At 43.6% G+C, this 16,841-nt stretch overlaps 1 protein-coding gene across 6 annotated transcripts in view; it reads left to right on the forward strand.

The window, feature by feature from the left end:
• The window catches only part of EBF1 (EBF transcription factor 1), a 267,099-nt gene that overhangs the window by 14,850 nt on the left and 235,408 nt on the right, over positions 1-16,841 (forward strand). For all 6 annotated transcript variants that reach the window (XM_077186463.1, XM_077186464.1, XM_077186465.1 and 3 more), the window contains exon 6: positions 3,962-4,030. In XM_077186463.1, the coding sequence (XP_077042578.1) occupies positions 3,962-4,030 (69 nt within the window). The remainder of the gene's footprint in view (positions 1-3,961; positions 4,031-16,841) is intronic.

Here is a 16,841-nt window from a genome sequence, read left to right on the forward strand (position 1 = left end):
AAATCTACACTGTTGGTGAAAATGTTAATAGCTGGGGAGAATTCACAACCTCAGTGGAATTTATTAGTATTGTAGGCAGCATGGGGAGGGACATCTATAGTTAATATTGCCTCAACAATTTCCATTATGAAACCTTCAGTGGCTTACAGCTTTGCCAAACTTAAACTGTTCTGGCTGAAATATCCTTTGCAGGGTGTCAGCCTCGGGCTGACTTTCTTTGGAAAGTTTCAGCTAAAATGGTTCAGTGATTTCTGAGAATGAGGTTGGAGTAAAATATGGGTTTTGTCTGTGTAAAATAAGATCTTACAGCTGTTTTGGCAAGGGGGTCCCACACCTCCACGCTGCAGGGTGAGGAGCCTGTTTGGGGCAGGGATGCCATGGATCCTGATGGCATCACTGGTGGGAGGGATCCCACCTCGATGGGACCTTGTGCCACATCTCCCACCCATCCTGGCAGCCAAAGTCTCCTTGGTGCTGGCCAGGTGCCATGGGCCCCTAATTCCTCATTGTTCATTGTCCCTGGGATGCACAAAGCAGGGCTCCTGCACGGGGACGCTCCGGCCATTGTGCCAGGCCGGGCACGGCAAGGGAGGCCCTGGGGTGAGCAGGCCTCGTCCTCAGGGCCCGGCTGAGATCCTCGGGCACGTGGACGGGAAGAGGAGGAGGAGGAGGATGGGGAGCAAGGAGACAGGAGAGCAGCAGGTCTCCAGAGGGCTTGGGGTGAGGAGAAAGGCAGCAATAAAAGCTGGGGGTGGTGGTGGCCTGGGGAGGAGCAGGATAGGGATGGTGAAGGGTTCAGGAATGAGCCATGAGGATGGCAACAACAGCGGGAGCTGGAAATTCTGGGAGGATGCATTACCACAAAGGACTACTGGCTTCAAAAACAAGCAAGCCCCACAAATAAATGAATTTTTGTAGGCTTTTTGTTTGGGCCAACATGGCATTGTGTCTGGCCATGGTTCCTGGCCCCACCTGGGGAGAGGTGTCCTGGAAAAGCAGCAAAGATGAGTCCTTGTCCTCATGGCTGCACGGAGCTGGCACTCCCTGCTCTTGCACAGAGTCTTGCTGGGAGCTGGAGGGTTTCTGAGTGGTTTGGAGAAGCTCCTGGGAATTTTAAAATTCTTTCAGGGAAAGGAGAAAGGGTGCTGAATATTTAGGAACTTATTTCCAAGTGCTAAGTAGGCACTAAAAGCCAAAGCTTTTGAGGGAAATTGAATTAAAAGCACTTTTAACCAGGTCTGAAACTCAAGATCTGCATGATGTTTTAATTCTCTGCATAGAAAGACTAGAGTGAAGAGGCCTCCAATTCTGCTGTTGCAGGGAGGGGAAAAAACCACGAAAGGCAAACTAAATTCTAAAATATAATTCTCTAGACCATGGAGGAACATTCAGGGCCTCCTTTCATGCCAGAGAGCCACTTGATGGTGGGATGTGCCAGCCATGCAGCCCTTCCACATCACCCTTAGACTGTGGTCATGGAGTGAGGTCTCCTACTATCACCTGGGACTATTGGGGTGCACTTTTGGGAGGGTGCCCCAATTAAGGGGCCACCTGAGGAGCAGTGAAGTGTTTCCCCTGCTCTCAAAGCTGGGTTGCCCCCACTGGGCAGTGCCTGATGCTTGTGGCAGGAGGTGAGACCGAGGTGTCCCTGTCCCCATGACCCTGTGGCTGCCTCTCCCTCTGGGTTAATGCCCAGGAAGGTGCCAACCTCTGAGCCCTGTGGTGTGTGGATGCTGGTATTTGCCCATCTCATGCTGGGAGCCTGGGAACCTTAGCTTGCCTGAGTAAGTGTGGCAATTTCTGTCCCTCCAGTCTGCTGGGAGAATGTCAGGACTAGCCCTGATTCACTTCAGTCACAAGAACTGCATTGTCTTAACTTGTGCCAACTCTGTTTCTAATTACATTTTAATCATTTAAAAATGATTAGCAGTTTTTATTGCCTTGTTTGTGGGTAAATTTTCTCACCCCACACATTCTAGCTGCACTCCAATGACAAGTCCTTTTATAGGCAAAAAAGCCCCTGAACGTCCCCATGACTATTTACCTACAGCATATTTTATTCCTTCCTAAATTTTAATACTTTCAGGGTGCCAAGGCTCTGGCATTTTCTGGTGGATCAATTGTGGTATTGTGCTGTAAAATTAAGCAGTTTTTTTTGGCAATCCCAAACAATGTAACTTCCACCGAAATGAAGATACCGCACATGTGTTAACTGTGAAAAGTTTCAGCCCTGAATAGTTGCCTTGAAGCTTTTTGCGGTGAAAAGAATTATGTATTTTCCTCTCTTTGAAAACAAAATTATTATTTTTCTAAAAGCCGTGTTTAAACAGGCTGTTTTTGTAAAAGGCCCCTTTTTTGTTATCTTTAGTGTGGTTAGTTGCTTTATTGCTAATCTTGGTGGGTAACTGTATATTATTCACTCTATTGTTCAGCAACACAAGAGAACCTTTGTCATACTCCCAACAAGGCTATTTATATAGCATGGCACTGCTGAGGGCTTCTTCCTGCCCTGATGTTCTTCCACCTTCTGGGGAAAGGAAAATAGTTCATCTGAGAGGGAGAGTGAGCAGTGGTCCCTCCTGACAGCTGCTGAAATACAGGCGAGGTGCAGGTCTCCGGGATGCCACTGGGAACAAACTTAGTGGTTTCCAAAGATTTGGTTGTGTGTGGTTGAGGCTGGCCAGAATGTTTATTGAACCTGAGATGTGCTCAGGTCTGGCCAGGGAGAGCAGCTGGGGTGGTCCTCACTGCCTGACACTTGGTGCCATCATGGGATGGAGTCCCTGCAGCCCTGCAGCTGCCCAGGCTTTGTCCAGCAGGTCCTGGGGAACCAAGATGGATTTGGGAAAGTCAGGGGCTTCTTGATTTTTAAATTTTTTTTTTTATTTCTTGAAGCCTTCACTTCAGTGGGGGAGTTTCTGTTAAGGGACATCAGCAACCAGGATCTTTCCTTGTGAGATGGGGGTTTCCTCCCTGGGGTGAGTGGGTGGGTGAAATCTAAAGGTTTTGCTGACCTTTGTGGCTGTGATTTGGCCTTGTGGGTTTAGATGGGCTGGTGGGAAGAGCAGGGCAGCTCCCTGCCACAGCTCCAGGGGCACCAGGAGGGATTCCCACCTGGAGCAGGAACGTGTACCTCACCTACAAACTCACCAGCAATATATTTATACCTCCTTACCGAAAACAACCCTTGACGAGGAATCATCAAAACCCACCAACTTAACTTCTCTTAGGAAACAATAAGCCACCTTAGCTCAAAAAGAATCCCAGCCTCGAGGTCAGCCTTGGAGCAGAGCTTTGGGAGACTGAGCTTATATTTCACATGCCTGCTTTGTATCTGACCTGACGCAGGGCAGCAGCCGCTGGAGCAGAGCTCTCTGTGGCATTAGTGATCATTAACATGCTCGGAAAACTTGGGGAAACAGGCGCGCTCGAGCATAAAAAGCTGCTGCTGCTGCTTGCATTTCAGCTCCCCCATTAACACCAGTGCTTCTTAGAGGGAGAATAATTGTGCTTTTGGAGTTTGGGGGGGAGGCTTGCCAGTAGCTGGGAATTGTGTGGAAGCAGGAATATCTTGTGGATGTGTAACACAAGCGTTAAGCAAATGTAAAAACCAGGCTCAGCAGGGAAAAATCTGCCTTATTTTGTGTGCCAGCGTCTGCGGGACAACTGTTAAACCCTGCGGAAAAGAGGCTACAAACAGGCAGCTCTCCCTGTTTTGGGCAATCCTTGAATTATTATTTGTGAAAGGGGCAAAACCCCTCTCTTTTTATATTTTCCGTTGCTAACCAGCTGTGCAAGAAGTTAAACACCATAATTAACCCATATGTGACCCAGTGCATTTGACTGATTTGCAGGCAGGGCCGGCAGGGTAACTCGAGCCGGCAATTTGAACCCAACATGTTCGTAATGATGATTTTACAGTGTAATGGTCGCACTAAATCCTTTCGCTTTTGCTCTGTAGCCGCTGTTGTGACAAGAAAAGCTGTGGCAACAGAAATGAGACTCCATCAGATCCAGTGATAATTGACAGGTAAGGACTGCTATTGTTTCCTTCCATTTTTTTTTTCCTCTTCCTCCCTCTCCTCATTATAATGAAACACCTGCCCCGTGTTGCTAATGGGGAAGAATTAGGAGGATATGCGGATGAAATTTTGGTTTTTTTGATACAGAATTAGTTGTGCTTGGCAGTTGTGATTGCCTTGGAAGGGCCATATGTGGGAAAATGTAGGGAGGGATACTGGAGCGCCCTGCTCTGTGGAGAGCTCCAGCTCTTGTAACTGATTCATGTGCATAAAGAGGAGATTTTTCTTTCTGACTTTCTGTGACTCAATTCACATGCTATGCCAGGGAAGCTTCAGGAATAAAATAATAATAGTTTGTGATTTATGAAATGTGGTTGGGTGCTTATAAATATTTAACTTTTATTTGAAAAATGTTTGAATCATTATCACTTAGCTACTGTAGTTCTGTTGGATGCAATCCATCTACATTTTAAGGCTTTTATTTATGCATAAAAACAGTTAAGAAAATAGATCTGCAATGTAAGGTTTTTTCCCTCCTCTTATTTTCTTTGGTTGGAATACTATTTTGACTGTATTGTCAGTTGATTAATTCATTTTTGCCTGTCTTAATTATTGTGTTTTTAAACAGATCCATATTGCTAATCTGACATCACTGAGTAAATCATTGTAGTACAATACATCTATTCCTGTTGTTCTGGGCCATGTGTAGTTTCTGTTGCTTGCCAATTATGCAAAATGGTAGCCAAAGAGCCATTTTTACATTTTTACTGTCCAAATGTGTTGTCCAAAGCCATGTGGGATAGCCAGGGTATTGTGCAGCATTACTCCAGAGGAGTTAAATGGCCACCAAGCACCAAAAGCTGGGGAGAGCAACACCCTGCTCTGAGCTGTGAACAGAGGGACCCCAAACACACAGGGAGGAGGGCACAGAGCATTTGCCTCTCCTTGCATTGCTGCCTGAGTTATGTTTGCTGTATGAAGTTCTTAGAATTTTCCATGCCAGAGCATCCATTTTATGAAAGAAGGTCAGGTGGGTTTGATGTGTTGAGGGGCCCACTGGAGAGCAGTCCAGAGCTTTGTGCTCATCCCAGCTCCCAGTTCTTGGATGGGTTGGGTAGGAAAGTGCTTTTATTGGATGCTCATAGCAGATGTTTTGATTAGCTGTAATAAGTCATCCTGAGAATGTTTAAATCTCAGAAGATATCCCTATCTATTTTACTAGGCATATTTTCATCTTCTCTGAGCATCAGGTAGCACCGGAGGAAGTGTGTGTGGGGGAAAGCCCCCCAGTGAAACCTGTACAGAGCTGTGTTTTATAAGCATGCTGCAGAGCTGAACACTATAAACATGGTGTTAGAGTGGCATTTTGAGCAACATGAAAGCTACAAAATTCACATGAATTTTTCATTGTACTGGAAAGTGAGATGTTAAGATGCTAATGGCAGGTTTACAGAAATATTTTGTTTAACTATCTAGTATGCAAAACTGCCAGTTGCAGATAATTTTAAATTTTGAAAGCCAGAGATGCTGTCTGTTACGTGCTTCCTGCAAAATGAGGAAAATAGGTACAGGAAAAAAACCCCAGCTTTAGCTTCCTAGCAGTGATCCATTTCTCAGTCTGTATGTGAATTGATGCAATAGTTACCAATTTTGAAGTTTCTTCTTAAAATGCAAGGTAAACACAATTCAAAGCTGATAACACAAACCCTGCCTCGCCACCCACACTGAATCACACTTGGCTTGTGAATGGGTTAAGCTTTTAAGTTCTTCACTTGGTTTTAAATTGTGACTTTGATACAGGAGGTTGATATGACTGTGGTTTGAATAACACTTGATTTTGACCTGTTCCTGTGGGTTGCAATGGCATAAGAAATTTGACTCAGCAGTACTGTAATTAGCCCTCCCTGTGTTTTTGAAACAGGATTGTGTTACCTGGATTGCATTAGTGTGGCTTCTATTGTTGCCGCTTCGCATCTGTCCCAGTAGGGTACTTAAAACCTTTTCTTGGCTGGGGCTAGTTCAAACAATTTAGGCCAAGCAAGTATGTGCTTTATACAGTTAGTAGCTTTTGTGATGTTTCTTGTGACATTTATCCTATTCATTTTTCTTGTCCCCTTTGGTTTGGAAAGGATGAAGTGATTTATATGGAGCCTTTTTACCTGAAAACGAGTCCTGTAAAATTGTTCTGTGATTAAAACGCCTGCACAAGTCAGGCCATGTGTTTGGTTGTGCTCCATTGTCACTTCTCCATGCACACAGTTTTTAACCATTATGTCAATTGGTATGCAAAGCCTTATTTAGTTATTTTTATTTGCACTGAGCTTAGAGAACTCATTTACCATTTGGGCTAAAGCACTCCCACATGCCTGATGCTCTGATCAAGACTTTGCCTATGGATTTAATCTAACTCTTGCATCAAATCTTGTGAATCCACAGACTCTGACCTAACATAGAGTTTAACATAGAATCTATCCATGGGATTTTTGGCATATGTACTTACATGGAAATGTTATCCTCTTCTGACAAGTTGGAATACTATTTGGGATTGATTAATTCTCTTTGATGAGGCTGGAGGGACTCGGGATAGAGAGGGCTCTGGCTTTGTGATGGTTTGGTGAACTTGGAGAAAAGGCTCTTTGGCAACTTCCAAGTTACATGTGCTGTATTCTCCTTCAAACCCTGGATATGTGTGAAATCAAATTGTATATTTCTCTTTAATGAAAATGTGGGTTTTAAGAAAGAAAGTCTATAGCTGTGTTTGAAAAGGGATATGACTTTATCCTTTATAAAATTGTTTTATACTTTGCTCTATTATAGTATCAGCAGATACAGCAGTGAAAGGGATCGAAAGAAATTTATACTCATATAAAACAGTGATTTAAATTTTCTCTGGAGAACAAAATTAGTTTATTATGATTACAGAGCAGTCATCCCAAGGAAGTTTCTTGGAAACCTGTGTGTGTCTGTATCATCTTCTTAGCATAGCCTGTATATTTTATTGCTAATCCAGTTACATGTGTTGAGATGAAGATCTGATGAACAGGAACTCATTTTAAAAGGGGTATTATTGTCACAATACAAATGCACAATTCCTCCTACGAGTGCAGTGGCAGGGCTGTATTGTAATCACACTTAAAGAAAACACAGAGCACTTCCTGTTATTAAATTAAATTCTAGATTGATTTAACTTTCAAATTGTTACTCATATTTGAATTTAAAAGGTTTGCAATAAAATTCCTGTGAAGAAATTGAATAAACTGTAGTTTTATTACCACTCTGGATATCCTGGTATCCTAACCTTTTTCCTTACAGTTATCTTAGTTCAATAAATAAAACCTCATTAGACTATTCCCATTTCAACGAGTTTATTAAATTTTACAGGAGTAATTAGCATAAGCTGTGCTAATTTTTCTGGAAGACTAATGAGAGAGCTTCCTAATTAGGTTTGCTTTGTGAGAATCAGAAAAGATGATAATGACAAAAGTCACATAGGGGAGAAAGTGGGGCTTTATGTTATTCCTTGGTTCAGGAAAAAGGCTCTTCTCTTGGCACTCTGTTCTAAACTTTTAAACCCAATTTACCATTGTCAAGACCAATATTTAATGGTGTTACCAGTGCCTGCTGGGGCTTCTTTACCTTTTATGGCTGCATCCAGTCAATAGGAGTCCTACTGACTGATAAAATAGGAATAGCCACTGCAACCCCAAATATAGCGGCAGAAAATATATATATACCATATACATCATATAGATCCTGCTTAAGACATTGCATGGAAAAAGGGCTGAAACAGGCGGCTCCTGCTTTATCCCAAATTTTGCTTCTTCCCAGAGGACTTGAGCAGGCTGATGACAGTGACCTGGGATTGGCTTTGCTAATATTTACCAATAGAGGCAGACCCTGTAGTGAGAATCTGGCCACTGTCCATCTGTTGGGTTGATAATCTTTAGGTGAGGTAGAAGTCAAGGAGCTTTGTGCTGGAGCTTCCCTGGGAGGAGCTGTAGGACCTTTGGGGGCAGGGGATGGCCAGGGCTTCCCCTAGCCCTGCTCTGGTAATACACTGAAGGTCTTCATGTGGTATTTTGGATATTTGGATCATTGCTTTGGGAGCAATGAGGAGGTTTGTGCCTTTCCTGTGCCATCACAGCTCTTGTCCATGGAGCAGGGGTGGGGACTCATGGGTTGGAGGCTGTAATATTTCCTATACCTTGATATCAGATGACACCAAAGTACATTTTAATGCATGAGCTCCTACCAATGTCTGAAAGGCCTCTGTGCTTCCAACATGTGCAGGATGCTCATCTGGGCTCTCTGTAACTTGTCCCAGCACACCCAGCCAACTCACCTACAGATGGGTTTGAAATCTTTCTGCCTGTAACCTGAAAAGTTTTATGTTTGTGGGTAGAATTTCACTCTGCAAGGACATGAAAAACTCATTACCTCTGTTTTACTGCTTTACAAGTCATCAGGTAGTGGATTGTATTTAACAAGCCTGATCATCTTTTCATCCTAAATACCAGGCAGGTGGAAAAGTGACTGGGAGGACTGTATCACACTCCCTGCATCCTCCCCACAAACACACTGCTTAAGTAGATGTGGCAAATAATGCATTTTGCAGTAGCTTTCCATGTCTGGAGAGAGGGGAAAGGAGATACAGGCAGAACCTGCCCTCCAGGAGAGGGGATGAAGTGGGTTTTGCTGAGGGATGCTTTGCTGCAGGGGAGGGGGTCAGTGCTGCAGCTGATCCCCACCAGCCTGCAGGGACGTGGGCTCGTCACAGCACTGTGGTGCAGCAAAGTGGCAGGAGATGCCAGGTGCTCTGGCAGTGGCTCCTTGGCAGGGGTGCAGGTTCCTGCCCTGTCCTGGTGCTATCCTTGTCCCCCTGACCACGTCAGTACCAGAACCTGGCTGTGTGGGGTCAGGGGAAGCTGTGTCTGCCCCCCCTTGCTTGCAGCCTGGGGGTCCCATCACTGCTGGCTCCTTGGGTGGCTTTTCCACACAGAAGGAGCAGGAGGGCAGGCATGGAGCACTCTGATAGATATTCTAGGTGCAAAGTGTCCCTGGCTGTGAATATTTGGCTGTTATGTGGAATTCTGTGCTGGAAAGCAACCCACCCCTCCCAGTTGTTGTGGCCCTTCCAGAGCTAGATGGGAGTTATTGATCCATCAGGGAGGAGTCAGGGGAGCAGAAGCTGGGTGACAGAGCTGCCCCCAGCACTGCACAGAGATGTCTCCCAGGCTGTCTTTTCAGGCTGTGCTGCCTAAACCCCCTGGGCCTCTGAGCAGGGTGTTCAGAGACAGAAGTTGGCCTCGAGCGCTTCATGCGAGCTCCGGGAGCCTGTGAGCCCACACATTTCTGAGAGGGGAGGGACCCAAACACACATCCTCCAGGATTTGCTTGTGATTGATGCAGCTGAGAAGCATTACCCAGAACATTTCCCACATGACTTAGGCAACCAAAGGCATTTTGAGCTCTTGTGAGATAAATGGGAGACTGATCAGTAGATGCTTCTCACACTGAGATTCAGGCTTGCATGCTTGCCTCTCTGAGTGCTCCTCATGCATGTGGTGTCAGCCTTCTTTCTGGTGATGAAATCACTAGAGCTGGGGGTAACTTTGCAAGGATTCTTGCAAAAATCTCTTGGTTTCAGCCTGTTGGGGTTGGCACATATCACTGCTGCTTATAAATTCCTTTATTTTGCTCTTGGGGCTGAATGAACTTGGTCAGGGTCAAACCAGCTTCTGCTTATTGTTTGTTTGATTACTCTTCTCTCTGCCTCCAAGTACAAGAATTTTTGTGTGATTTCAGAAGTATTATGCAAAACCTTAATTTGGTCTGAGCTTCACTCAGAAGGTTTGTGAGTTTCTCAGCAAACCTGTTCTGAGTTTTCAGTTTGTTATTAAATCCCAAACCAGGCAAGCCTTATGTGGTTTTGGGTTTCACTGCAAACATTTCACACTACTCTAATAGTTAGTTGCTTCTCTCAGTGATGCTTTTTGAATCCACAGCTAGTGTTTGGGGCTTTAGTTAACTGAGATCTTATGTTTGGTTATTACTATTTCATATCATTGGTGATATAGCAGAGGCTTCTGTTGCAAAGCAGGCTCATTGTGCTGAATGCTCTGTAATTTCTAAGCAGGGAGATGATCCCATTCCTGAAAAAAAATGGTTCTCCTGATGCAGAGTAAAACTTGAGATTTTTCTAGGCAGACTAAAAAGCTTGTGTTGAATGTCCTGGGGATGAGGGGAACTGAAGACAAGATTACTGATTTTGGCATTTGACTGTGCTCACCCACAGCCATGGGCTTGGCCAGCTGTGACTTGAGTGCACACATGGGATGTGCTGGCCCTGCTGCCCCAAGGCCAGGGTGTCCATGTCAGTAAGTCCCTTGGGCTTTTCCTGAAAATCTCTTTCTCAGTGAGGGTTAACACTGAGAAAGAGTTAACCCTCTTTTGGTTTGTTTTAGTCCTCAAAGTCCATCCTGAAGACCCTGTGGATTTTCTTGTGCAAAGGAATCTGAGACCTCATGGATTATTCTGCTGCTCCATTCTGGTGTCAGGATTTGGGTATTTGAGGTTGGAGGTGCTTTAAAAATGTTGGTGCAGTGACCTCCTGCAGCACCAGGAAAGCTCTGAGTGCTCTGGCCCCAGTAGGAGCCCAGAGCCTGGCAGGGGGATCCATCCCTTTGTTTCTTGTCACAAAACTTCAAATGTGTTCTTCATACCTATCGATTTCTTAATGTGAACTCCTTCTTCAAAGCATGTCCTGCAGCAGGGAGGGTGTGCTGGGCACAGTGGGCTCCCTGGCTCCATGCAGCTCAGTGCCAGCTCTTCTCTCTCAAGAGTGGGGATTTTTTGAGGGGGGGGGGGCAAAAAAACCCTGTCTTTTTCTCATATGCATATATATACACACATAGTTTCTGGAGTGGATAAATTTCCTCTTCCATCTTAACACCTGATTTATTTCCATATTTGCAGTCGCAGTGGGAATGCATACATGAATAAGAGCAATGGGGAAATGTATTTGCAAAGATCATCCTCAGTTTTAGTGCAGATTAGCTAAAATTCCTCTGAACATGAAAAATGTATCTCAGCTCTATTCCAGTGTTTACTGGATAAAAACACAACCCAAGCTTTATTCTGCAGGAGCTGAGGTGTGTGAGTAGTTTTCTTCATGTGAGTTTTCATAAATGTTTTCATGTTCCAGCCACCGAAATGTATTCTTATAAGTAATTGGCCACACTTATTTAAATAACTATGTTAAATTCACAGGCACTTCTGCCTGCTGGAAGTATTTAATTTTAATACAACATCTAACTAATAAAGTTGAAAGAGAGTTAGAAACACTTGTAGGTTACTGTGCAAATCGTGACTAAGTTTCTAGAAATGGTTTTAAGACTGTCCTCAGAAGGCAGCAAGTCTCTGTAGTAGTAGTGGGAAATGTTGGTATGAATTTTCCTCTTTCCCTGTAACATCATGATATTTTTTCTGTAACAGTTCTGGAAAAGTACAGAAAACCCATACAAAGTTCCCAGTGTGTCACATTAGCAACTTTGCATAGGTAGTTTGTGATCAGAATATATTACTGTATCAACTGGGTGTTTACCTTTTTGCTAAGGACAGTATTTTACAGCTTTTTACTTTTTAAAGTGGTATGAATAATTTTCTATCCACTTTTTAAAAACAGCATTTGGAAATAGGAAATGTGAATACGAATTTTCTGTTGCTGTTAATATGTGAATGATATGAAATTAGTTATTAGAAGGCTTTATATCAAATCACTGAAGTTATATACTGGACTGTAGTAAGGTGACCCAGATATAGAGCCTTTCAGAGCAATCATTGAAATGCTATGAACAGTGCTGTTTTGTCCTTGGTTTCTTGCTGCCTCTAAAGGTGTAGGCAGATGAAGATAACTTTAAAAAGAGCTATTTCTCCAATTACAAGCTTTTGTCCAAGAGCAAAGAAAGATTTTTAGACTAACAGCATTCACTATAACAAAATTAAATTCCCTTCATCTGACAAGAAGCAGAGTCTGGCAGTAGTTTGGGATTTTTTGTTGGGGCTGGAGCAGCAGCTGCCCTCTGTACCCCGTGTTTTTCCCAGAGGGGAGGTGGCCTGAGGCGGGGAGGGTGGGAGGGCACTGCGTGCTGTCCCCTTCCTTTGGGGACATCATTTCCCCTTCCCAGGGCTCTGGGGAGGGCTGAGGGAGCAGCATCCCCCTGCCACCCCCCTTCCCCACCCCCACCGTGCCAGGAGGCCCAGGCAGATCTTTGAGGGTTTGTAAGAACACGTCCAACGTGGCATTCCACAACTACGGCATCTCGCTAACGGGCTGAGGCACCGGAGTTCAGTAATGTAATATAAAAAGTAATGGTGTTAGCTAACACATCCTTAATAAGATATTGTCTGCTGCTCTGCCATATGCTACCGAGCAGGCTTTCCCTCTGTGGGGCTTTTGAGTTCTCTCAATAAGATTATTTCAAATACTCTAATCCTGAATCATTGACATGAATACAAAAGCCTAGTGACATCTAATAGATGCCTCTTAGCTTTGCTTTTCCTCTTGTTCCTTTCCTTTTTCTTCTCTTTTTACCTGACAAAAAGCTTATAGACACTTGGGCTCTGTCTCTCAGTACCAGCATGTGGGTCCCCTCATGAAATATAAAGGAGGAAAAAGGGCTGACATAGGGCTGATAAGCCACAGAGCAAAGGACCATAGAATTAAAAGGAAATGCCAGTAAATCCTAGCCTGTACACTCAGTTGTTCTTTTATTGTTTTCTTTAATTCTTCCATTGCCATGCTGGGCTAAAAAGAGATGAAAAATGGTGCTACCAAAAAAAAAAAAAAAGTGATGCTACAATGCCAGGGTCATATTGGCTTGCTTGATTCTTGGGTTTTCCTGGTGCTCCTCTCACCTTGACTTTCTAAGCAGAGTTGCAAACATTCAGCTAAACACATAATTCAATTAGATGAATGTTTAGGTCACGTTTTTCAAAGACTAATTAAAAAAAAGAAGAAGACATCCTTGTGTGACATGATTGTGACCCTGGAACCGATTAATTTTATATAACTAAATGTTAGAAAGACTTAATATTCCAATGTGAGTGTCTAGCAATCAAAAAATTATCTTCCTCTTAGTGTTGCCTCAACAACTGTCAGAGGGAGAAAATAATTTTCTGTTCCATCTTCTTTTGGACTTTGGCAAACTATTCATCTTTTGATTCCAAAATCTGCCTTTGGAAAAAGTGACTGGTGCAGGATACAGCCCGTATCTACAAGGGGTGAAAAATAAGCTATTTAAAACACAATACTTTTGCTTAATTTTTATCCATGGTTTTGCAGGGAGACTCTCAGGCTCTCCTGACCAGGATAACCATCAACTTCCACCCAGTTGAGTCAGGTCTCTCTGTAAACTCCCTCAATATAATCCTTCAGTCAGAATTTTTGGCATCTGCATCACTACATAACCATTGGCTGACTTCCCAGATGTTAAGTCACTTTGATAAGTGGATGTTAAAAACCACTTTACCTAGTTCAAATTTTGTAGAAAGATGACACAAGGAGAGGAAAAATGTATTCTGTATTCATTATAAAGTTCTTTGCTCTGAAAGAAGAATAAAATTAGCCACACTCAGAGCTATTAAGATCTGATGGTCGCTTCTCCTCCCAGCTGCTCCAGGTGCCTCCACATCTCTGGCACAATCCTGCACGAGCTGGGATTTGGCTGCAGAGGGGAGTCTACACCCTGGAATATCTTTCTGGAGGTTTTACAGGCAGGAGAAAGAAAGGACCTGCAGCTTGGATTGGGATTTACCCCTTTTTTAAAAGAAAAATGAGGAAATTCAGCTGTGTTACAAATTAGTGTCCTGGAGTTTTCTGTGGTCTGGGGAAGAATTTGTCATGCTGAGGTTTATGTGTTAAAAGCAGCTCTGTAAAGCTTTTTTCTTATCTCTGGGTCTTTCTGTGGTACCATGGCCAGGTGTTACTGGGCCCTGCTGGACTCTGAGGCTGCTGAGTGAGGGATGCACAATGGGAGAGTCTCTTCCCTATGGAGCTGGTTAGGAAGACAGTCCCAGGGCTTTTTTTTTTTTTTAAGCACAGTGAGCTCCATAATAGTTCTGGCATTCTGAAAAATGGAATAAACTGTACTATGGTGTAGGAGGAAAACTTCTTGCTGAACCCCATTATGTGTACGTAAATTGTCATCTGTCATGTACCACGTGGCAGGAGAGAGGAACTTTCCTTTTTTTTTTTTTCCTGAAGGATTGCCCTGCTGTGACAATGGTAACTCAATTTGTCAGAAATTACAAGAGCATTAATATATCATGCCCTAATGTTTCATTAGTACATTAATACTTTTGAAGTCATTGGAATTTCCCTAATAAATGTCTTCAAAGTTGGCTGGCCATTCATAAATTTGAGTTTTCAGCATTATAATTGTAATTGAGATACCTATTTTCCCTGATTAATCCTTGAAGTTTCTGTGTAACAATCAGCCTTGTTGACATTCCCACTTGAAAGAATAATGAAAGAATAACGTTAGTTAATATTTGTGTTATTGCAGAGTGGCATGATTTGGAGGGGAAAAAAAAAATAGGGAGACTATTCTCAGGGAAACAAAAGAGAATTTTGGGAATGCTTTTTTGCCATGGTAACCCAGTTATTGCTCATTAATCTGTCACCTATGAAACGAGCTCCAGACTCCGACACTCCGCAGCGTCCCTGGGGTCGCGGTACCTGCGGCCGCCCCGGGAGGGTCCCCCCGCCACCAAATCCCATCGTGTGCCTGGATGGGGCTCAAAGAGGGCACCCCCTCCCTGCCTGGGCCACCTGGGCCGCCTGGCCCAGCACCCAAAGCCGCTCCCCGGGGTGATGGGGAGCTGGCCCGTGGGCACCGCTGCGCTGGCTTTAGGGGCCGCCTGTGTCTCCAGAGGGAAGGAAGTTTTTTTTCCTTCATTTCCAAGATAAGGTGTCATTCATGAGAGCAGCGTGCTGAACTAATCAGGTTAATTGAGAGGCCCTGAATAGCTCTCATTGAGCAGATCCCTCCTTCCTGCTCAAGGCAGATAGTGCAGACGGAGAGATTACAAGTGCTTTAAACTCTTTCTCTCCATCTCTGGATTTCACACCCATTTCAGGATGATGAGGGTCAGAGCAGATGTGTGACACGGGGGTTGTACAATTTAGCTTTGCTGGGAGCAAGCTTTTATTTTTGTTGTTTGGGTTTTGGTGTGGTTCTTTTTTTTTCTTTTTTTTTTTTTTTTTTTTTCCCTTTTAATCATCATCGTGATTATTTTTCAGTGAGGCCAGTGCTTCCCATCTCTCCCGATGCCAGGGACACCCTGCTGATTTGCACCAGCTGGAGTGGTGTAAATTACTCCACTGTTTTGGAAAGATGCAGAGGACATTTGGAAAGATGTGGAAGACTAATGCAGTTGTGTGATTGGCTCTAGAATGACCTGCTCCTGAGTGTTGTTAATATTAAAATTATTTCAGACCTAACTCATGGCAGGGCTGCAGGAAACATTAATTTTAAAAAGATGTTTTCAGTGTTTGAAGCAGATAGCAGTTGGGTTTATTGCTTTTATGGTATCATTTCCCTTCAAACCCTTCTAATCGAAGTGGCTGTATGTAATTTTATTCAAGTTTACCAGAATGTGAAAGCATTTCCCTCTGGATACTCTTGCCAAATTAAGAACAGCCAGGCTCCAAACCTCATCCTAATCTTCCTACTTGCCACAGTCTATTACATTTTCTTTGCAAATTGTAACTGTTAGGGTGAAGAAGAGAGACTTTTCAGTAAAACAAATTCCCCAAAAGTAGTGTGTGTGTCCCCACTTCTCCAAACTTCATTCGATTTCAACACGAGCTAAACATGAGCATTGTTGTCCCTGTTGGCCCCCTCCTCTCCCTCCTGGCTTCTTTTCCTTGCAAGTTTCAGGAATGACTTTAATTATCTCTACAATCAAATTCTCACTGCTGTCCCTGTGAAAGCGTGTAGTCATGGATTGCTGGGATTATTTTCTTTAGCACTTGGGGATAGAGGAGCTGGTTGTTTGGAAATGAGAACCAGCTGGGTTCTCAGAGCTGGAGTTTGGAGGGAGCACAGAAACCCCAGTGCTGAGCAGAGCCCAAGCTCAGCCCCCAGACTGCCCCTGCTGCCTGGGCCACGAGGGATTAGGACAGAGCAGGGCTGGGGTTTTATTTGGTTTATCTCATTAATATGCATCTCCAGGGTGGCTGCTGCCAGGGCTGGCTGAACTCCTCACCAAAGTTTCTGGAGGCAGAGGTGCATCCTTGCAGTCCAATTCCTGGCTTCCCCTGCCTAAAACAGAGAAAATAAAATTAATTCATAGAAATCAATCCAAAGAACTGTATCAGGCACAAGTTCTGCAGGTGACAGCTAAGCAGGTAAAGAGAGATTAATGCAGCAAAGGGAAGAGCAGAGATAACTTATGTTATCTTAACATCTTTTGCCCTAGAAGACAAGCTGCAGGGGTGATGTTCTTCCTCTTTCCAGTTTGGAGAAATTAGTTATTTATCATACCTTATTAATCTGTTTTAGTGCCAAATTCAATATAAAATTAGGACTATACATGTAGTCAGAAATTACATGAGCTATGCTTTTAGCTGAGTATTTTGTCATAGGGAAAGGCACAGAAATCTTCATTTAGTTATAAGGATGTAAATTTGGAGATATTCCACTGGCTTTAAGGCAGCTGCTTCATATTTCTGTCTCTTTAAGAAATATTCATTCTTTGGGATACAAGGATTTGTTTCTAGGGTTTATTTACATTTTAAGATATCAGTATATCATA

This window comes from Agelaius phoeniceus, chromosome 15 (genome assembly GCF_051311805.1).
Source record: "Agelaius phoeniceus isolate bAgePho1 chromosome 15, bAgePho1.hap1, whole genome shotgun sequence".
Classification (NCBI taxonomy): domain Eukaryota; kingdom Metazoa; phylum Chordata; class Aves; order Passeriformes; family Icteridae; genus Agelaius; species Agelaius phoeniceus.